At 49.2% G+C, this 23,193-nt stretch overlaps 1 protein-coding gene across 1 annotated transcript in view; it reads right to left on the bottom strand.

The window, feature by feature from the left end:
* NUP210 (nucleoporin 210) overlaps positions 1 to 23,193 on the bottom strand; it is a 315,482-nt gene that overhangs the window by 171,577 nt on the left and 120,712 nt on the right. Inside the window, exons 13-18 of the mRNA XM_075321239.1 lie at positions 21,481 to 21,676; positions 21,007 to 21,152; positions 13,897 to 14,118; positions 12,806 to 12,979; positions 4,976 to 5,168; positions 4,789 to 4,895 (exon numbers count right to left, since the gene is read on the bottom strand). Coding sequence (XP_075177354.1) covers positions 4,789 to 4,895; positions 4,976 to 5,168; positions 12,806 to 12,979; positions 13,897 to 14,118; positions 21,007 to 21,152; positions 21,481 to 21,676 — 1,038 coding nt within the window. The remainder of the gene's footprint in view (positions 1 to 4,788; positions 4,896 to 4,975; positions 5,169 to 12,805; positions 12,980 to 13,896; positions 14,119 to 21,006; positions 21,153 to 21,480; positions 21,677 to 23,193) is intronic.

Genomic DNA, 23,193 nt, shown 5'->3' with positions numbered 1-23,193 from the left:
GGCGAATGCCTGAGGATCGTGGGAGCGAGCCACGTAAACAGGAACTTTGTTGTTGTGACGGGATGCCATTAGGTCCACGTCCGGAGTGCCCCATTTGCGGCAGATTGACTGAAACACTGCCGGGTGCAGGGACCACTCGCCACCGTCCACGGTTTGACGGCTGAGATAATCTGCCTCCCAGTTTTCCACGCCTGGGATGTGGACTGCGGATATGGTGGACTTGGAGTCCTCCGCCCATTGAAGGATGCGCTGTACCTCCAACATTGCCAGGCGGCTGCGTGTCCCGCCTTGGTGATTGATGTAGGCAACCGCTGTCGCGTTGTCCGATTGGACTCGAATGTGCCTGCCCGCCAACAGGTGGTGAAAGGCTAGGAGAGCTAGAAACACGGCTCTGGTTTCCAGCACATTGATTGAAAGGGCTGACTCGGCCGGAGTCCAAGTGCCCTGAGCTCTGTGGTGGAGATATACCGCTCCCCAGCCGGATAGACTGGCATCCGTGGTGAGAATCACCAAGGACGGAGCCAGGAAGGAGCGCCCCTGGGACAGGGAGAGGGGCCGAAGCCACCACTGAAGAGAACTCCTGGTCTGTGGTGACAGAGCCACTAACCTGTGTAAGGAGGAAGGCCGCTTGTCCCAACAGCGGAGAATGTCCAGCTGCAGGGGACGCAGATGGAACTGGGCAAAGGGAACAGCCTCCATTGACGCCACCATAGGACCCAGCACCTGCATCAGGCGCCTGAGGGAATAATGGCGGGGCTTCTGCAGAGAGCGCACCGCCAGTTGAAGGGATTGCTGTTTGACTAAGGGCAACTTCACAAGTGCCGGCAAAGTCTCGAACTGCATCCCTAGGTACGTGAGACTCTGGGTCGGAGTCAGAGTGGATTTGGGAGGATTGACAAGCCACCCGAATTGGGCTAGATTGGCGAGAGTGAGCGAGACACTCCACTGACAGTCCACGCTGGATGAAGCCTTGACTAGAAGGTCGTCCAGGTAAGGAATCACTGCCAACCCCTGGAGGTGCAGGACCGCAATCACTGCTGCCATGACCTTGGTGAATACCCGAGGAGCTGTGGCCAACCCGAAGGGGAGAGCCACGAATTGGAAATGATCTTCTCCGATTGCAAAGCGTAGCCAACGCTGGTGTGAAACTGCAATTGGCACATGCAGATAGGCATCTCTGATGTCGATGGACGCCAGGAAATCTCCTTGGGTCATTGAGGCAATGACTGATCGCAGAGACTCCATGCGAAAGTGCCGCACCTGAACATGCTTGTTGAGAAGCTTGAGATCCAGGATGGGCCGGAAGGTACCGTCCTTTTTGGGGACTAGGAAGAGATTTGAGTAGAAACCTCTGAACCGTTCCCGGGCGGGAACCGGTACAATTATTCCGTTGGCCTGCAAGGATGCCACGGCCTGTGAGAAGGCGGCGGCCTTGGAGCAGGGGGGAGTTGAGAGAAAAAATCTGTTTGGCGGGCTGGAAGGGAATTCTATCCTGTAGCCGTGGGAGATGATATCCCACACCCACTGATCGGAGACGTGTTGAAACCACGCGTCGCCAAAGTGGGAGAGCCTGCCACCGACTAAGGACGTTGCTGGCGCGGACAGATAGTCACGAGGAGGCTGCCTTAGCGGCAGCACCTCCTGCGGTCTTTTGTGGACGCGCTTTTGGGCGCCAGTTGGATTTCTGGTCCTTGGCCGAGTTAGTGGACGAGGCCGAGGGCTTAGAGGACGACCAGTTGGAGGAACGAAAGGAACGAAACCTCGACTGATTCCTACCCTGGACAGGTTTCCTGGTTTTGGTTTGTGGCATGGAAGTACTCTTCCGGCCAGTAGCTTCCTTAATAATTTCATCCAGCTGTTCTCCGAACAGCCGGGACCCAGCAAAAGGGAGCCCAGCAAGGTACTTCTTTGAAGAATCATCTGCCTTCCACTCTCGAAGCCACAAGATCCTGCGGATAGCGAGGGAATTAGCCGAAGCCACCGCAGTGCGGTGAGAAGCCTCCAGCATGGCAGACATAGCATAGGATGAAAAAGCTGAAGCTTGAGAAGTTAAGGGAACCATTTCGGGCATGGATTCCCTGGCGAGGGAATGCATCTCCTCTAGAGAAGCAGAGATGGCTTTGAGAGCCCACACTGCTGCAAAAGTCGGGGAGAATGAAGCCCCCGCCGCTTCATATACGGATTTGGCCAGAAGGTCAATCTGGCGGTCAGTGGAATCCTTAAGGGAGGTGCCATCAGCCACCGACACAACGGTCCGGGATGAGAGCCTAGACACCGGGGGGGTCTACCTTTGGGGAATGAGCCCACTCCTTGACCACCTCTGGTGGAAAGGGAAAACGGTCATCAGAACCACGCTTTGGGAAGCGTTTGTCAGGACAGGCCCTGGGCTTGGTCACAGCGGCTTGAAAACTGGAGTGGTTAAAGAACACACTCTTTGCTCTCTTAGGCGAGGTAAACTGGTGCTTTTCTGCCAGAGAGGGTTGCTCCTCTGATACTGGCGGATTGAGATCCAGTACAGAATTAATGGAAGCAATCAAGTCACTAACATCTGAGTCAGTTTCGGACAGATCAATGGGGTACATGGAGTTAGCCTCCGAGCCCCCAGTAAAGGCATCCTCCTCATCCTGCGAGTCAGCTCCTGAATCAGAGCCGCGGGACGAGGAAGGAGAGGGAACCCTGCGTCTCTTCTTAGGAGGACGGGGTCTGGGCCCTGATGATGAATCCTCTGTGAGCTCCGGTCCTGAGAGACCCCTAGCAGCAGAGGCACCCTGTGAAGGGGGCTGATGCATAGTCAGCAAAGTCCTGGACAAAAGTCCCATGGACTCAGCAAAAGACTGGGAGAGAGACCTAGAAAAGGATTCTACCCAAGCCGGGGGTTCAGCCACAGGAGCAGGAGCAGCCTGAGAGACCACTGGGGGTGAGACTCCAGGCTGTGGCACCGCCAAGTTAGAGCAGGCATCACAATGTGGATAGGTGCTCGGTTCAGGCAGCAGAAGCTTACATGCAGTGCATACTGAATAAAGCTTTGGAGCCTTGCTCCTCGTGTGAGACATGCTGCTGGAGTGGGGGCTCTGTCAGAGAATGACCCCCAGAGAGTATATACAGAGGTCCACAACCAGACGTTGTGGCTTACCAGACCGCTGAAGCGGTGTTGTGTGCCCTCCAGATCCCAAAGCCCGGACCTCCAAACACAGCACCCAGCAGGGATGCAGAGCGCAGACCAGCGCTGAGTGAATCTCTGAGGAAATGGCCGCCGGAGCGAGGAGAGGGGGCGGGACTTGCTCTGGAGGGCCATAGAAACCTACAGGGGAGGAGACACGCACAGCAGTGGGGAGTGTCCCTCCCCTGTGAGAACGGCCGCCGGGCGGAGCCGAGCCTGTCCCTCTGCATGAATGACATGCGAGGGCAGTGAATAGAAACTAGGCCTCCGGCGAAGGCGGGGCCTAAATTAGAGCAGCGAGGCAGACAAGCAGGCACCATCGGCGCGGTTCTCGTGCGACACCTAGAGAACCCGCCGGAAATGTCAGTAAACACAGCAAACACACTCTCCCCAAACAATAAGGCACAGGGACCCCCATAAATAAACGTCTCAGGTACTTAGCTGCCGAGACGCAGGGTCAGGCCCCTGGGGATGAGTGCTCCGGTCCAGCAGGGTCCTGAAGGGCTGCGGATGGAGACCAGCCTCCTGCCAAGCATGGAGACCGTGCTGGCTCCCACTTCAAGCCAGAGCCCAGGAGGGATGGTGAAGGAGCGCAGCATGTAAGGCTCCAGCCTTGGAAATCAACCTTAACAACACCGCCGACACAGTGGGGTGAGAAGGGACATGCCGGGAGTCCAGACATGGACCCGCTTTTTTTCAAACTCTTTCCAAAAATCAAACAAATCAGATGAGAATGCATGTGTGGATGTATGCCTCCTGAACACAAAGCGATAAACTGGCTGGGTCTGCTCATCAGGGGGTGTATAAGCTCAGAGGGAGGAGCTACACTTTTAAGTGTAATACTTTGTGTGTCCTCCGGAGGCAGAAGCTAAACACCCATGGTATGGGTCTCCCAAAGGAACGATAAAGAAATATAGTTAAAGGGGTTGTCCACTACTTTTACAATGATGGCCTATCCTTACGATAGGCCATCAATGTCTGATCAGTCGGGGTCCGACACCCCGCACCCTCACCGATCAGTGGGTCCCGGCGGCGGCAGCAGGCAGGGGCAAATGCTCAGCTCCAGCGCTGCTTCGTCTTCTGATAGTGGCTGCGGCTGGGTATTGCACATCCGCTTCTCATTCTAATCAATAGGAGGCAGATGTGCAGTACCCGGCCACGGCCACTATCAGAAGACGGAGCAGCACCGCAACTGAGCATTTCTGACCTCCTGTTGCCGCCACTGAGACCGAAGACAGCTGATCGGTGGGGTGCGCGGTGTCAGACTCTGGCCGATCAGACATTTATAGCCTATTCTAAGGATAGGCCATCAATGTAAAAGTGGTGGACAACCCCTTTAAATTGACTTTCTCTTATAAAACCCAGGTATATGCATAAGCTGAACTTTATAGGACCAGTATGGCAGTGAGAGAAACCTGTATTCCTTAGCCAGCAGTATATACACACACACCAGAGTGTGGTGGTTGTACACTTATGTCAAGGTGCGTGAAGGGGTTAAATTAAAACCCTTGCACAAGCATGTCTGATTGCACATTGTGCTGTAAACCATCATCTGCATTGCACTGAACAATTAGATCATTCATCAGCAGCAAAAACAAGCACAGACTACAAAAGCTTTTGTAACTTACCAGGGTTCTGGTGTTGGCGGCTTTGAGATGAGATTCCTGGTAATTATTCGCTTTGGCGGTAATAACTGCTGTCCCTGACACTTGATGAACATGAATAGTGTTCAGACCTAGAACAATGACAGTGAATGAGATCTCATGTGTCCTGGCTACAGATCAGTCACAAAGAAAGCCGGAATGGATGGAATACCGTGCATCTTCCTCTGACCACTTCCATCTTCTTTCTGGCTGTATTCCATGGGTTTAAAGGGATCAAAGTTGGCTAACACCACCTTAGAGGAATCCCACTCCACAGACAATGAGGAAAAGTTGTCAAACTTTCTTCCCTGGTGATCATAGGCCGACAACTGCAGTAACTGATCACGATAGTTGGAAACTGGAATCTACGGCAAAATAAATTGTGCCGAAATGTAATGTGTACTTGTGGACAGGATACATTTAGGAAATACCAATAGGGAATAAAGTCGCATTATTTAAAATAAATAAATAAATAATAAATAAACAAAAAAAATTGGAAATCTTTCATATAACTGCTTTAATTAAAAATCCTGGCATCATACCCATCCCAAATCTCAATCACATGACCAGCCAATGATGGCGAAACCCATGGATTAGAACCGAGCAGGTCCAGATCACTGGATTGTAGATGAAGGTGCTTTATTCAACGCCTTCCAAAGTGATAACCCGACTTCTTCACCAAGAAATGCACTTAATTCGGTCGGGCTATCACTTCGGAAGGTGATGGATAAAGCCCCTTCATCTACAATCCAGCGATCTGGACCTTCTTTTATCTACAGCAGCGCAGTTATAATCCTCGGGTTTCTCCTACATACGGCTGCAGCCTCTGGGCTCGTGGCAGCTGTTTTTTTACCGTTACTGCTGGTTGTAGGTGCCACAACCTCACAAGGTGAGCGCATTACCAACACGGTATTTCCCTTTATATTTGGTTAAGACCCTATAGGGATTTGTTTGTCCACCGCATTTCAGCCAATGATGGGGCTCATACTAAAAATAAAATTTGGCAACTTATTTTTCTAGGTGATGAAAAAAAAAATGTAATTTGTTTAGCATTTCTCCATCACTATAGAAGATCTGCAAAATAGAAAAGATCTACTATAAATAAAAAAATGTAATGCAACATTCCAACCTGTTAGATTTTATTCTTGATAACAAGGGCCAAAACACCCCCGATTGGAAAGAGGTTAGAGACGACCTGCTATTTGCCATACATATCTAAATCTATGTAAAAGTCTAATTTAATACAATTGGGCATTATTCTGAGGAGCATTGAGGCTGCATTCACACATGCACTCGGGCACAGAGCGTTTCATTCATTCTCAAACATCCCGTACACCCGGTCTGTGAGGCTCCGAGCATGTTATATTCTCATCTGTTGTGTGGATCAGACTCATCCATTGAAGTCTATGAGGAGACATTAAGAACGGATAATATAATGCTTGTTCAGTTTTCCATCCGTGCCGTGCTGAATAAGATGCTGGGCTTGGTTTGAAGAATCATTCAACAGAGCAGAAAATAAATTTACATAAAAATAAATATATTTTATATCCACACCAACAGCCCCCATTGTGGCCATCGAGCGGCAGAACATTTTAGTATAAGTGTAATTCTTCGCTTTTTCATAACTGCATCTAGGAAAGTTAAGGCCCAGTCACACTAAACAACTTACCAGCGATCTCAACAACGATACAACCTGATAGGGATCGCTGGTAAGTTGCTAGGAGGTTGCTGGTGAGAGGTCACACAGTCAGACGCTCCAGCGATCCCACCAGCAACCTGACCTGGCAGGGATCACTGGAGCATCGCTACACGGGTTGCTGGTGAGCTGTCACACAGGCAGATCTCACCAGTGACCAGCCCCCAGCCAGCAGCAACGCACTGAAGCGATGCTGCGCTTGGTAACTAAGGTAAATATCGGGTAACCAAGCCGATATTTACCTTGGTTACCAGCGCACGCAGCTACACGTGCAGAGAGCAGGGAGCAGCGCACACCGCTTAGCGCTGGCTCCCTGCTCTCCTAGTTACAGCACACATCGGGTTAATTACCCGATGTGTGCTGCAGCTACATGTGCACAGAGCAGGGAGCAGCACACACTGCTTAGCACTGGCTCCTTGCTCTCCTAGCTACAGTACACATCGGGTTAATTACCCGATGTGTACTCTGCTACACGTGCAAGGAGCAGGAGCCGGCACTGAGAGTGAGAGCGGTGGAGGCTGGTAACGAAGGTAAATATCGGGTAACCAAGGACAGGGCTTCTTGGTTACCCGATGTTTACCGTGGTTACCAGTGTCCGAAGAAGCCGGCTCCTGCTGCCTGCACATTTAGTTGTTGCTCTGTCGCTGTCACACACAGCGATGTGCGCTTCACAGCGGGACAGCAACAACTAAAAAATGGTCCAGGCCATTCAGCAACAACCAGCGACCTCACAGCAGGGGCCAGGTTGTTGCTGGATGTCACACACAGCAACATCACTAGCAATATCGCTGCTACGTCACAAAAGTTGTCCATCAGCAGCGATGTTGCTTAGTGTGACGGGGCCTTTACAGTATGTGCACACAGTTTGTTTTTTAAGCAGATAAGGTAATCTGTCAGCAGGTTTCTGCTATGGAAGCTGAAGACAGCATGCTGCAAGAGTTAAACCATAGAATTCAGGGATGCAGGTCTTGTCAGAGTCCAATCTTGTTTATTGCCATGTTTGTTTAACCAGCAGGACTTCTCATTGCTTGGACTACAAGGTCACAGGCAGTCCGGCATGCCGCCTCCTCTGATTGTACATTATAGAGCTTGACACCTCACTGTCAGAGAGCCTAGTGTGGATGGGGAAGCTCACTCAGCTCTGCTAGATGGCCAAAGCTAAAAATTCTCATTGTGTGAGAATGACTACACCCAGTAATCTAAGTGATACATTGTTGGATTCAGGGTCTCTGCCTCTACATATGCTGCTCTCAGAAGAGGTAGCAAAAACCTGATGACACATTCTGTTTAATTCCTCCAATTTATTTCTATGGAAAAGTCACTTTGCTGTTGATATGAGGGGCAGCTTTTGCTTTTCCTTAAGGCAATTTAAAAAATGGCTAATAAATGAAAGTTTATAGGTCCCTTTTTTGAAGCAGATCCTGAAGAAAACCTCTCCAAACCAGGTGCTGTCCAATAACAAGGCTGTGAAGAACGCTTCAGAGAAAAAAAAAACACAAAAACACAAAAGAGGGAAGCCGTCATACAGTTTTTATACCGCACACTAATAACATCTATATACAGGTCACTTTAATGCTGATTAAATCCATTCCTTTCCCCCCCAAGAAATCGGTGTTACAGTTTTAGAGAAATCCATAGTTGAAACCTTCTGCAAATACTCTGCGGTCTCCCGCCCGCCCTCCCTCCATATTCTGCGTCCGCCGCGTGACAGTAATGCACGGCATTCTCCTCTCTGTGATCTGCGAGGTCTGTCAGTGCCATCATTGCCTGGGACGGACCATGGCGCAGTAATACCCTAATGGCACTGTGACAGGGGGTGCATGTGCCGCCCCAGGCAATGGTGAGCCATCTCGCTGGAGGTCACAGAGAATGACATGCCAGTCAGTGACAGGAGGCAGGCAGGAATAGCGCGAGGCCAGGAAAGCCACAGAGTCCGGCCTGGCTGCACGTGAGAGTCATTTCCAGAATATTTTAAAGAGATCTGCAGAATGCACACAAGGATTTCTTAAAAGAAAGGTAAGGACTTTGTCAGCATTTTTTAATATGACAACCTTTGTGGGAATGGAAATTGCCCTGTCTTTCTTCTCTCAAATACAGTAAAGGGTACTTTACACGTTGCAACATCGCTAACGATATATCTTCGGGGTCACGTCGTTAGTGACGCTCATCCAGCGTCATTTGCGACATCGCAGTGTCTAAACCCTAGGAGCGACGATTAACGATCGCAAAAACATCAAAAATCGTGGATCGTTGACACGTCGCTCCTTTTCATAATATCGTTGGTGGTGCATGCCACTGGTTGTTCATCGTTCCTGCGGCAGCACACATCGCTATGTGTGACACCGCAGGAACGACGAACATCATCCTACCTGTGTCCAACCGGCAATGAGGAAGGAAGGAGGTGGGCAGCATGTTCCGGCCACTCATCTCCGCCCCTCCGCTTCTATTGGATGGCCGTTTAGTGTGCCGCTGTGACGCCGAACGCACCTCCCCCCTTGAAGGAGGGATTGTTCAGCGGTCACAGCGACGTCGCTGCACAGCTATGTGCGTGTGACGCTGCCATAGCGATATTGTTCGCTACGGCAGCGATCACCAAATGTCGCACGAACGAAGGGGGCGGGTGTTATCGCTCGCAACATCGCTAGCGATGTGGCAGCATATAAAGCACCCTTTAAGCTATGTGCGCACAGTGCTTTTTTCGCTGCGTTTTTGCGCATTTTTTGGGTCAAAACTGCATGACTTTGCTTCCACAGCAAAGTCTAAGAGTTTTCATTTTTGCTGTCCGCACACAACTTTTTTTTGCATCTTTATAGCTTTAAAAAAAAAAAAAAAAAAAAATGGACATGTCAATTTTTTCCTGCATTTTTCCCCCTTGCAATGCATTGGAAAAATGCAGAAAAACGCATAGATCAAAAACGCATGCGTTTTTACCGGTGCGTTTTTTGCGTTTTTTTGTGGCGGGGGCATTTTTATGCATTTTTTGTACATTTTTAGCGGCCAAAAACGCACAAAAATGCAGCGTCAAAAAAATGCAGCGTGCGCAAATAGCCTTAAGGTGAGCGTGAGGATTTCAATGTACATTTTTATTGACCTGGGGGAAATTGTATAGGGGTAGATTCACCTCCCAACCCCCCAGGTTAAACTGCTTTTAACAGAACGTGTCTCGCAGACGTACTGTTAAGTGCAATGCCTATAAAGATAAGACGCCTCCACCTTCTTTAACCCTAGAAGGCATACCTGGGGCCTCGCAGGCCTGCTAGGTTACTTGTTTTCTATGGTAGATTTCTATGGTTGCGCGTTCTAGGGTTAAGGACAACACTTTGTGGGCTATAAGACACAAAAACATTGAACCAAGGCACATCTCGCATCAAAATCAACGCCACTCCATATGGCACATAAGCATGGAAAGAAGAAGAAATGGAGCTTGCAAGGCTGTTCGTATAAAATATCAAAAACTTTATTATACAAATTTCTTATTATATTAAAATGGTTTCAGTCAATATAGAAAACGTACATATGCGGTGCTAATAGAGAAAAAGGTGAATTACCACACATAAGTGGGGGAGCAAAAGTGATAAACACCCCAAATAGACATAAATTACTAGCAGGGGCAAAGGGTCATAAGTAATTATAAGTGGCTGGCTGATAAATATGGCATCTCTATCCTGGCAGGAAACGTAATTTTATGTAGCCAAATCAGCATAAATCCCTAGGGCAGGGCAGAGATTCCAAAAATCAGACTAATCATGAAAAAAGTCACAAAAAATGACTAACAAGTATGGCGTCTCCACCTTGACCGGACACATGAAGTTGTGTAGCCAAATCGGCATAGGTCCGTTTAAACAAGGCAGGGGTCACCCAATAACAAGCCAGTCACATGAAAAGGACCCTAAGAACCCATCACTTACACATAGTTAAGAAGGGGGGGTGAACACCAGAGCGTCCCACGACAGTGCAAAGAGCCTTCCTACGCGCGTTTCGCACGGATTACATCTGCTGGCTTCATCAGGGAAGGTGTACGGCAATTGCCGTTCAAGGACCTTAAATAGGAAGTCACATGACTCCATTGGGTAGACCAGGACCTGGAAAATGTGTCCCAGCCAATCGGATCCCCGCTGACGCACACGCGCACCGCGCGCCCAACATCGCACGCCCCTCAGCCGTCCAATGGGAGAGGGAGCCCGGAGCACAAACACACGTGCTCCAAGGCCACCCCCACCCAGCAAGGACGGCCAAGGGGCGGGCAAGGAAGGCGAGCAGCGCGCACGGGCCACGGAGATCAGAGGGCGGGACACAGCTCCCAGCTCTCTATCACCTTCCCTGATGAAGCCAGCAGATGTAATCCGTGCGAAACGCGCGTAGGAAGGCTCTTTGCACTGTCGTGGGACGCTCTGGTGTTCACCCCCCCTTCTTATGTGTAAGTGATGGGTTCTTAGGGTCCTTTTCATGTGACTGGCTTGTTATTGGGTGACCCCTGCCTTGTTTAAACGGACCTATGCCGATTTGGCTACACAACTTCATGTGTCCGGTCAAGGTGGAGACGCCATACTTGTTAGTCATTTTTTGTGACTTTTTTCATGATTAGTCTGATTTTTGGAATCTCTGCCCTGCCCTAGGGATTTATGCTGATTTGGCTACATAAAATTACGTTTCCTGCCAGGATAGAGATGCCATATTTATCAGCCAGCCACTTATAATTACTTATGACCCTTTGCCCCTGCTAGTAATTTATGTCTATTTGGGGTGTTTATCACTTTTGCTCCCCCACTTATGTGTGGTAATTCACCTTTTTCTCTATTAGCACCGCATATGTACGTTTTCTATATTGACTGAAACCATTTTAATATAATAAGAAATTTGTATAATAAAGTTTTTGATATTTTATACGAACAGCCTTGCAAGCTCCATTTCTTCTTCTTTCCATACTTTGTGGGCTATGTGTGAGTGCAGGACACACCTTTTGGCTGCAGAAGATAAAGATTAATTTAAGTTGCTGCTTTATCTTTATACTTGGTTCATACAGACAAAAACATGCATCTATTTTGTAACATAAAGGTTATATTTTTCCAAATTTGAGGTATTAAAAAGGGGTTATTTGTTGTTTTTTGTTCAGAGACGCACTTTTCCTCTGCCTCCCACCTTGCTTCTTTTCAGGAGAGTGGCTTAAGATTGACAGGTTGGACAAGAAACATGGTTGTGCCACTAGCCTGAAATGTCCACTCTCTACAAAAAGCAACTTGGGCTCGGACAGCATCAGACACTGAAAACAGAGGAATACAGCAATCTGGTCAGCTTCAGAGCAGCACTTACAAGCTCTTCAATTTAGAGCTTGTAAGTGCACATTCCATGCCTATGAGAATGGCCACTTCTGGTAGACTGGAGAGGTGGCCTGTAATCTAGACAAGTTTACAATTACAAATAATAATTATTGTTTTTACAAGAGCTCTACAATTGTAGCGCCGATGTCCCTGCACTGCTCCTCCCTAGCAGAGACTCTTGACTCGCTCACTGCTGTGGCCGGACTGCACCGCCCTGCCAGGCCTCTCTGAAGTCTTCCACATGTAAGTCTCCTTCCTCCTGCTCCCAGGGCCTGTACACACCTCACAAGTCCCCTGGGAGTGCGCTTAAGGTACCCACACGCTTTCCTAAAGTGCCGGTGAACCTATTCCCGGAAGTGCCTCTCAGCCTATGGCTGAGGGGCACTAAGCACTTACAGCACGCTCAAAACTAGGCGAGGCCAGAGCAACATGGTCAGTTAGTGCATGTCCATCTAGCTAGCTATTGTCAGGTCCTGATGCCTACTGTCCGGTACCTGTGTCCACCATCCCGTACCTGTCACCTTATCCTGGCTGTGCCCTCAGTAACCGTCTGCTTTTCCTGTCCTTTCTGCCTGACCCGCCCCGGCTGCACGTGTTAGTACTAGAGACTCTGCCGATCCCTGCCATACCCTCCGTACCTGTCTGCCGCAGCCGTCCCAGCTGCACCTGTCAGCACCTGAGACCTGTCCGTACATGAGCCCATCCCTGTCCTGGGGGTCAGCTGTTTTAGACACTGACCTGGAAGTGGAACCTGGCGTCTACCCGGTAGGCGCTTAATCAAGCCCCTCCCAAGACAGGTAAAGCCTGGGTCCCACCTGTGGTCCAGTGGGTCCACTCCCGTTCGACGCCTTATCACCATCGGCAAGTGAAACTCCAATTCATATACAATCAATGAAATAGAAATACTTGCCACAAGAGATTATATTTTGCACAAACCTTGTCACTTTCTTCACGGTTTTATATAACAAAGAAAAAAAAAATCACGTACCACTTGCTTGTCTTGCTGCATCAGGGGGCAGATGAGGTCCATGTGAGAATGTATGTACACCGGATTCACCGTAAATCGTGACGGGGGAACACAGGCAAGCTTCACGTTAACGCCCTCAACTGCTGGAAACGGGTTTGTCCCTGTCGGCTGGTTTCCAATGGACAGTGAAATTATCTATCAAAAAAAGAAAAGTCTAAGTAAATACCTGAATTGTCTAATGATTGGGGTCTAAAAAGTGTCCATACATATTAGGTTAAATGCCTGCAGAACCATCTAATGTGTTTAAGTGGCTCTTGCCTCCTAAAGGAAGGATCACGCACGCTGAATTACAATGCTACATGTATGGAGAGCGATATACTGTAGAGATGCATGCATCACACACACAATACAAATGATAAAAGGAATGGTATTCCTTATATAATGGTCCAGCAGACATACACGTAGTGAGAATCACCGGAGAAGTTAAATTCATACCATAAAACAACGGAAAAGTATGCTCAAAAGGACAAGTATGCTCAAAAGGACAAGTATGCTCAAAAGGCCATGTATGCTCAAAAGGACATGTATGCTCAAAAGGACAAGTATGCTCAAAAGGACAAGTATGATCAAAAGGCCATGTATGCTCAAAAGGCCATGTATGCTCAAAAGGACATGTATGCTCAAAAGGCCATGCATGCTCAAAAGGCCATGTATGCTCAAAAGGCCATGTATGCTCAAAAGGACAAGTATGATCAAAAGGACATGTATGCTCAAAAGGCCATGTATGCTCAAAAGGACATGTATGCTCAAAAAGACATGTATGCTCAAAAGGCCATGTATGCACAAAAGGACAAGTATGCACAAAAGGACAAGTATGCTCAAAAGGACATGTATGCTCAAAAGGACAAGTATGCTCAAAAGGACAAGTATGCTCAAAAGGACAAGTATGCTCAAAAGGACATGTATGCTCAAAAGGACATGTATGCTCAAAAGGACATGTATGCTCAAAAGGACATGTATGCTCAAAAGGACATGTATGCTCAAAAGGACATGTATGCTCAAAAGGACATGTATGCTCAGTGGGCAGATACAGCCAGGTAGACAAACATTACCTGCTCCCCAAGGTCTCTGCAAACCGCTCTAATCCAATGCTGGAAATGGTTACGAGTCAACGCGGTGTCAAGAACAAGCAGACCGACGCGGTACTCATCTTCTGCCGACAAATTCCTGAAGAATTTCAGAGGCTCAACAACCCACGGCTTGGGCCCCCCTTCAAAGAGCATGTCCTTTGAGGAACCTAATGTAATTAGTGCTACTGATGGCGGATCAATGGTCTAAAAAAAAAAAAAAACAAAAACAAAAAAACCCACACTATTACAGGAACATACATATTTTACAATTGTGGATGCGTTTTTATTCCTGACAGTTTCTATATAAAATCTACAATACACATCAAATTCTCACACTAAGTAAAATAACTTTTTGCTAAATAAACAGTATTTAGTCAAATTTGTAATATTTAAATGTACTTTATTTTAGTTATTTTTATTACATTTCCTGGAGTTCCCCTATAAGTGTAATGCCGCCTAAGCCCATGATTAACTGCGTCTCCCAATGAAGCGATAGAAAAAAAAAACAGGTTAATTTGCAACCGAAAAAATATACCGAGACGATGACTGCATTGAAAACCGTTTAGGCCTAACAATTTCTAAAATGTGCCCTCCCCATGGGACATAAATGATGCCTCACATCTACCTCCTAGCTGAGGAATGATACACGACTATATTTATACATTAGGTCTGTGAAAATATTAAAGAGAACCTGTCACAAGTTTTTGGGCCTATAAGCTGCAGCCACCACCAGTGGGCTCTTATATACAGCATCCTAACATGCTGTATATAAGAGCCCACGCCGCTGTGTGGAACATAAAAAATCACTTTATACTCACCTAAAACGGTCGCTGTGGTGGAGTTGGGTCATATGGGCGTCTCCGTTTTCCGGTGCCAGCACCTCGTCTTTCGTACATCTTTGTCGTTGTTCTGAAGACGGGGTGCATGACTCATCCTACGTCATCCACACTCGCCAGTCCTGTGCAGGCGCACTACAATACTTTGATCTGCCCTGCTCAGGGCAGATCAAAATGTGCCTGCGCAGGACGTCAATGCCGGCCAGTGTGGATGACGTAGGACGCGCCATGCACCCCAGCTTCAGAAGATGGAGGACGAAGATGGCCGAAAGAAGAGGCACCAGCACCGGAGAACGAAGATGTCTATATGACCTAACTCCACCGCAGCGACCATTTTAGGTAAGTATTAAAGTGATTTTTACGTTCTACTCAGCGGCCTGGGCTCTTATATACAGCATGTTAGAATGCTGTATATAAGAGCTCACTGGTGGTGGCCGCAGCTTATAGGCCCTAAAACTGGTGACATCCTCTAAACAGCCACCGCATATACACTAGATGGGCAATTGCATTATACTCATTACACCCATACTGAATATATAGGAGTCGCCCGCCTTTGCAGCTATAACAGCTTCCACACTTCTGGGAACAATTTCCACAAGATTTTGGAGGTTTCTCTGGGATTTTTTGCTTCTTCATTCAGAGGAGCATTTGTGAGGTCTTACGCAGATGTTACTGAAGAGGCCTGGGTCATAATGTCATTTCATACCAAAGGTGTTGAAAGGCGTTGAGATCATAATTCTTTGTGTCCGGTCATGATCTTCCACCCCAAAATCACCCGATCATGCCTTTATGGACTTTGCCTTGCACACTGGACACAGTCATCTTGAAAAGGACCTTCTCCAAACTGGTCCCACAAAGGTAAAGCTACAAATGTCCACAATGTCTTGTGCTGCAGTATTAAGATTTCTTTCACTAGAACAAAAAGGTGCTGAGGTCAACCCCTGAAAAACAATCCCACAGCATTATCGCTCCCCCACCAAATTTACAGCTGATTGCAGTCAGACGGGTAACGTTCTTCTGGCAATCACCAAACTCAGGCTCAGATTCGTCCATCAGATGTCAGACAGAAAAGGGTGATCCTTCACTACAAAAAACACATGTCCTGCACAGTCCAGTGGTGGCGGCTTTACACCCTTCATCCGATGCTCCACGTTGTGCTTGGTGATGTACGGCTGCAGCTGCTCGGCCATGAACCTCCCGGTGGGCGCAGTGTTTGTGCTGATGTTACAGAGGAGGACTGGACTGCAGTTTTGGGGTCAGCAGAGCAGCGGGGACTTTTCTACCTTCTGTCTGTAACCTTACGTGGTCTCCACTTAGTGCCTGAGTTGCTTCGGTTCCTTCCACTTCTCAGTAATATCACTCCCAGGTGATGGGGGAATATACAGGAGGAAGAAAGGTCATGAAGGCACTTTTTATACCGGTCGCTCCAATTACACGGCCATGATGGTGTGCATAAGCTCTGCAACACCAGCTATTCTGTCACGTTAGTAAAGGCAGACGGCATGGCGGGAAGATGAATTATACAACAGGGGGGCAATGAGGCCGGATATTTTACACCAGAGGCACAGGGACTGAATGCAAAATCCGAGCTCAATGATTAAGACACGTGTCCTAATACTTTTCTCCATTTAGTGCATAAAAGAAGGGAATTTTGTTTACTTACCGTAAATTCCTTTTCTTCTAGCTCCTATTGGGAGACCCAGACAATTGGGTGTATAACTTCTGCCTCCGGAGGCCACACAAAGTATTACACTTTAAAAAGTGTAACCCCTCCCCTCTGCCTATACACCCTCCCGTGGATCACGGGCTCCTCAGTTTTGGTGCAAAAGCAGGAAGGAGAAAACTTCTGAATTGGTCTAGGGTAAATTCAATCCGAAGGATGTTCGGAGAACTGAACCATGAACCAAAAGAACAATTCAACATGAACAACATGTGTACACAAAAGAACAACCAGCCCGAAGGGAACAGGGGCGGGTGCTGGGTCTCCCAATAGGAGCTAGAAGAAAAGGAATTTACGGTAAGTAAACAAAATTCCCTTCTTCTTTGTCGCTCCATTGGGAGACCCAGACAATTGGGACGTCCAAGAGCAGTCCCTGGGTGGGTAAAAGAATACCTCAATAAAAAGAGCCGAAAACTGCCCCCTCTTACAGGTGGGCAACCGCCGCCTGAAGGACTCGCCTACCTAGACTGGCGTCTGCCGAAGCATAGGTATGCACTTGATAGTGTTTCGTGAAAGTGTGCAGACTAGACCACGTAGCTGCCTGACACACTTGCTGAGCCGTAGCCCGGTGCCGCAATGCCCAGGACGCACCCACGGCTCTGGTAGAATGGGCTTTCAGCCCTGAAGGAAGCGGAAGCCCAGAAGAACGGTAGGCTTCGAGAATCGGTTCCTTGATCCACCGAGCCAAGGTTGACTTGGAAGCCTGCGAACCCTTACGCTGGCCAGCGACAAGGACAAAGAGCGCATCTGAACGGCGCAGGGGCGCAGTGCGAGACACGTAGAGCCGGAGTGCTCTCACCAGATCCAAAGAGTGCAAATCCTTTTCACATTGGTGAATTGGATTAGGGCAAAATGAAGGCAAGGAGATATCCTTCTTGAGATGAAAAGGAGATACCACCTTAGGGAGAAATTCCGGGACCGGACGCAGAACCACCTTATCCTGGTGAAACACCAGGAAGGGGGCTTTGCATGACAGCGCTGCAAGCTCAGACACTCTCCGGAGTGATGTAACTGCCACTAGAAAGGCCACCTTTTGCGAAAGACGTGATAAAGAGACATACCGCAGCGGCTCGAAAGGTGGTTTCTGAAGAGCCGTTAGCACCCTGTTAAGATCCCAGGGTTCCAGCGGACGCTTGTAAGGTGGGACTATGTGGCAAACTCCCTGCAGGAACGTGCGGACCTGCGGAAGCCTGGCTAGGCGCTTTTGAAAAAATACGGAGAGCGCCGATACTTGGCCCTTGAGAGAGCCGAGTGACAAACCCTTGTCCATTCCGGATTGAAGGAATGAAAGAAAAGTGGGTAAGGCAAACGGCCATGGAGGAAAACCGTTATCAGAGCACCAGGATAAGAAGATTTGCCAAGACCTGTAATAGATCTTGGCGGACGTTGGCTTCCTGGCCTGTCTCATGGTGGCAATGACATCCTGAGATAACCCTGAAGACGCTAGGAGCCAGGACTCAATGGCCACACAGTCAGGTTGAGGGCCACAGAATTCAGATGGAAAAATGGCCCTTGTGACAGCAAGTCTGGGTGGTCTGGAAGCGCCCACGGTTGACCCACCGTGAGATGCCACAGATTCGGGTACCACGACCGCCTCGGCCAGTCTGGAGCGACGAGAATGGCGCGACGCCAGTTGGACCTGATCTTGCGTAACGCTCTGGGCAGCATCGCCAGAGGAGGAAACACATAAGGCAGTCGAAACTGCGACCAATTCTGAACTAACGCGTCCGCCGCCAGAGCTCTGTGATCCTGAGACCGTGCCATGAAGGCCGGGACTTTGTTGTTGTGCCGTGACGCCATGAGATCGACGTCCGGCGTTCCCCAGCGGCGACAGATCTCTCGAAACACTTCTGGGTGCAGAGACCATTCCCCCGCATCCATGCCCTGACGACTGAGAAAATCTGCTTCCCAGTTTTCTACGCCCGGGATGTATTCCGTTGCTGAGGTCTCTTAGGTTTGGACTGGGGTAAGGAGGAGTCCTTTCCCTTGGATTCCTTAATAATCTCATCCAATCGTTCGCCAAACAAGCGTTCGCCAGAAAACGGCAAATCGGTTAAGAACCTCTTGGAGGCAGAGTCTGCCTTCCATTCGCGCAGCCACATGGCCCTGCAGACTGCCACAGAGTTAGCGGATGCCACAGCTGTACGGCTAGCAGAGTCTAGGACTGCGTTCATGGCGTAGGAAGAAAAAGCTGACGCTTGAGAAGTCAAAGACGCAACTTGCGGAGCAGAATTACGTGTGACCGCATTAATCTCAGCCAGACAAGCTGAGATAGCTTGGAGTGCCCACACGGCTGCAAAGGCCGGGGCAAAAGACGCGCCCGTGGCCTCATAGATGGACTTCACCAGGAGCTCTATCTGCCTGTCAGTGGCATCCTTTAGCGATGAGCCATCTGCAACCGATACCACAGATCTAGCCGCCAATCTAGAGACTGGAGGATCCACCTTGGGACATTGAGCCCAACCCTTAACGACTTCAGAGGGGAAGGGGTAACGCGTGTCAGTGAGGCGCTTAGTAAAGCGCTTGTCCGGAACCGCTCTGGGCTTCTGGACAGCGTCTCTGAAGTTAGAGTGATCGAAAAACGCACTACGTGTACGTTTGGGGAACCGAAACTGGTGTTTCTCCTGCTGAGACGCTGACTCCTCTACAGTAGGAGGCGGGGGAGAGAGATCCAACACCTGGTTGATGGACGAGATAAGATCATTCACTAATGCGTCCCCCTCAGGTGTATCAAGGTTAAGGGCGACGTCAGGGTCAGAGCCCTGAGCTGCGACGTCTGCCTCGTCCTCCAGAGAGTCCTCAAGCTGGGAACCAGAGCAGCGTGAAGAAGTCGGGGAAGATTCCCAGCGAGCCCGCTTAGCCTGTCTAGGACTGTGGTCCGGGCAGGAGTCCTCTGCGTGGGACCTAGGGCCCAACCTGGGAGCGCGCTGCGGCGCGGACCGAGAGGGGCCTGGAGGCGACGATCCAACAGGGGCCGGGGCCTGTGTAAGGACCGGTCTGGACTGCAAAGCTTCTAGCAGCTTGGCAGACCATTTGTCCATAGACTGAGCCATGGATTGTGAAAGTGACTCAGAGAGTTTCTCAGCAAAAGAGGCGAACTCTGTCCCTGCCGCCTGGACAGGGGGAGCAGGGGGGTCTACATGAGCCGAGGGGCCCACTAGTGACCGAGGCTCCGGCTGAGCAAGCGAAACAGGGGTCGACCATTGCTCACAGTGAGGGTAGGTGTAACCCGCAGGTAACATAGCCCCACAAGAGGTACAGGCCGCAAAAAAACCCTGTGCCTTAACAGCTTTGCTCCTTGTGGACGACATGCTGTTGTCTTCTAGGAGAATGATCACTGAGGGTATATGGGCAAAAAAGGGTATACAGCCCGACCGAACAGAAATATATATATAAATACGTATCTATTCCGGCACCCTAGGGGGGGACCAGCACCGGGTGACCGGTGTGGCTTACCGACCGCTAACAAGCGGAGTGTGTGTGTCCTCCAGATTCCCTGCCTTAGGTCCCCCGGAGCTGCAGAGCTGTTCCTGAGAATCCTCCACCGGCAGAATGCCCAAAAAATGGCTGCCGGAGCTCTCAGGGGAGGAGTGGAGCCGTGGGCGGCGCCAGGAAAGTGCGGGAATCTGGGGTCCCCACAGTGATCAGTGAGGGGGGAGGAAACATGCAGGATGCTCCAGCCCTCACATCCGACGTCAGGTCGGCAGTCCCGCCCTTACCCCTGACAGGCAGGCCAGGGGGCGTGATTTTTGCGACTAGGCCGCGATGAAGCCGGGGACTAAATTTGAGACCGCGCCCGACAAGCAGGCACGGTCGGCGCGGAAGTCCGCCGGCCTTCTCAATTCAGCAGCTGCCGCAGCGTCCGGGAAGAAGGTGCGCTCCTGCACAGTCCCCAATGGGGACACAGAGTACCTTAGAGTTGCAGGGCCCGGTCCCTGAGGTTGAATAGACTCCGGTCCGGCAGATTCCCACAGGGGCTGCGGAGGGAGCACGGTCCCAGCAAATGGATGACCGCTCAGGATCCCACTTCTCCCAGAGCCGCTAAGGGATGGTGAAGGAGACGCATGAGGCTCCGGCCTTTGTACCCGCAATGGGTACCTCAACCTTAATAACACCACCGACGTAGTGGGGTGAGAAGGGAACATGCCGGGGGCCCCGTGGGGGCCCTCTTTTCTTCCAACCGACATAACTAATATGAGAATGCATGAGTGGATGTGTGCCTCCTTCCACACAAAGCATAAAACTGAGGAGCCCGTGATCCACGGGAGGGTGTATAGGCAGAGGGGAGGGGTTACACTTTTTAAAGTGTAATACTTTGTGTGGCCTCCGGAGGCAGAAGCTATACACCCAATTGTCTGGGTCTCCCAATGGAGCGACAAAGAAATAAAATGTGCACTCATTTTCCCTATATCTATTAATTAGTACAATAGATTCTAAAATACACAATCATTTAAAAGTCGCTGGGTGTAAAGTAAAAGGGAAAAAAATAGGAAGTACTTTCTGTTCTCCACAATGGGGGAGGGGAAGGGGGGTTACCTTCAGGGGTGGGTAGGCAACCACAATGATTTTAGTCTTTAGATGCACATGACCATGTGTGTAGCTGACGATTATGGTTGTGTATCCAGGTGTGTCAGCTCGGACGGTAATGCCACTACAATAGTCAATGCCAGGCTTGAGTCTTCCTAACAACCAAAGAGAAAATGACAACCATTAACCTGAGTAGAATGATATTAGTTCTGCTCAAATTATCCCACATTAAAAGGGGGCACTCCTATCTTATAGATAGATTTACAGCATATTCTCAAAATAGGTTATAAACTTAATAGTAACGTGCTGGAATTCACATCTATAGGTAAAATATTGGCTTCCATTTATACAGGAGCCATCGCAGTCTGTTATCAACAGTTTCCTTACACAAACGGAAGAGAAGTTTAATCTATAAGAATACGTAATAAAATAAAGACAAATTAGAATATTTTATTACAATATCATACACTGAAGACTACTTACCTGGCAGTATTTTAAATATACCCAACGTCTCCATTTCTACAACCAAGTCAAAGTGCGAGCAGTCGCTCAGTGTTACCACTTCATCGTCTCCACTTAAGAGGCCAAATATCCGGAGAGGCAGCTCCAGATGCTTCCCCAGTCTGGCCTCAACCCGACAAGGTATAAACTCCATGCCAGTGGGTTCAATCACAAAAACCTAAAGAACAATAGATTGGAAATTATGGAGTAGTTCAATAGAAAGTCCTGAAGAAATCGAGCAATGAGAATAATCACAAAATACAGGTAATGGTTATTGGGAAAGACTTTCTTCCATGCAGCCATGTCCAAAACTGGAGTTACACCAAAAGATCATCATGAAAGAGCATTCCAAGGAGCAGAACGCTCACTCATCATGTGAAATGATCTTCTGAGGTGTAAAAAACAAAAAAAAAAAAAGATGATTTTGGGCACTCACTGTAAAATGTCTCTTTTGCTGGGTGTATGCTGCTGTCACTAGGAGGCTTACACCAGGCAAGAGAACAAAGCTCCTCCTCACCAGGCTACACCCATCAACAGGCACCAAGCTAATAAGTTTGCGAGAAAGCAGTATAAGAAATAAAAATTTAAACATAGATTGATCCCCCAGTGAAAGCTGCAAGAAAGATTTTTCAGCGAGTACTCAAAATCTTCTTTTTTCTTATCATTTCATTGGGGGACAGAGGAGACCATGGGACACCCAAAACCATCCCGAAGGTGGGCAGAACAAGAAGGGGATAAAGCAACACAATCATGTGTGAACTTGAGGCACTGCTCCTCCTAGGACCTTTCTACCGATTTTTGCATCTGATGAAGCGTAGGTGTGAATTATGTGAATTTGAAGAAGGTATGATTAGAAGACCAGGTAGCAGATTTGCAGAGCTCCGGGATGGATGGCTGATGACAGACAACCCAGCAGGCCCTCACTGCACAGGTGGAGTGAGCCAGTCCTTTATCTGATAGGCTTCCAGGATAGCAGAACAAATACAATGGGTAATAGTAGCCTTGGAAGAGGGTAGGCCTCTGTGACCATAGGCGGATTATAATGAGGGCAATCTGAGCTACCGCCCGGGGCTCGAGGCTCCAGGGGGCCCATGCTCAGAAAAGTAAATTGCCCCTATTATAATCCGCATGAAACATGTATAAGCTGCTGGGTCATCCGCCCGCCCTGCAGCACACCGGCATCACAGGGGCAGCCATCAGGGTATTACAATCATGACTCCTGTAGGGGCCCTGTGCGCAGAAGCCAGGAGGGGGTTGGGCTGCTGACAGCCCAAGCCCCTCCCCTTTCATCCCTCTGCTCACTGGGCCCCAGGAGACGAGGCTGCCATCAGGGCAATGAGTGGGCCCGGGGCGCTCATAGAGAGCTGCCCTCTCTCTTCCTGCACTGATCTATGTGATGATCGGTGCAGGACAGACCGGAGGCTGAGATGAAGGACCTTGCCTGATCACATGACTGGTGACCTAGCAGGTCCTGTTATTCAGCTGCTGCAGCCTCCATGCAGCTCCCAGTGTCTGCTCTCCTCCTGCTCTGCACCGATCAAGAGCTGCAAGATGAGGTAATGTACAGTGTGTGTAAGGAAATGTGCCTGTTGTAGGGCTGTGTGTGTATATGTGCATGTAGTCTGTCTGTCTCTTTCCCTGCCTAGCTGTCTCTTTCCCTGGCTGGCTGTATCTGTCCGTATGTCTTTTCCCTGC

The sequence above is a fragment of the Anomaloglossus baeobatrachus genome, chromosome 8 (assembly GCF_048569485.1).
Source record: "Anomaloglossus baeobatrachus isolate aAnoBae1 chromosome 8, aAnoBae1.hap1, whole genome shotgun sequence".
Classification (NCBI taxonomy): Eukaryota; Metazoa; Chordata; class Amphibia; order Anura; family Aromobatidae; genus Anomaloglossus; species Anomaloglossus baeobatrachus.
This window is presented reverse-complemented; position numbering and strand designations above follow the sequence as displayed.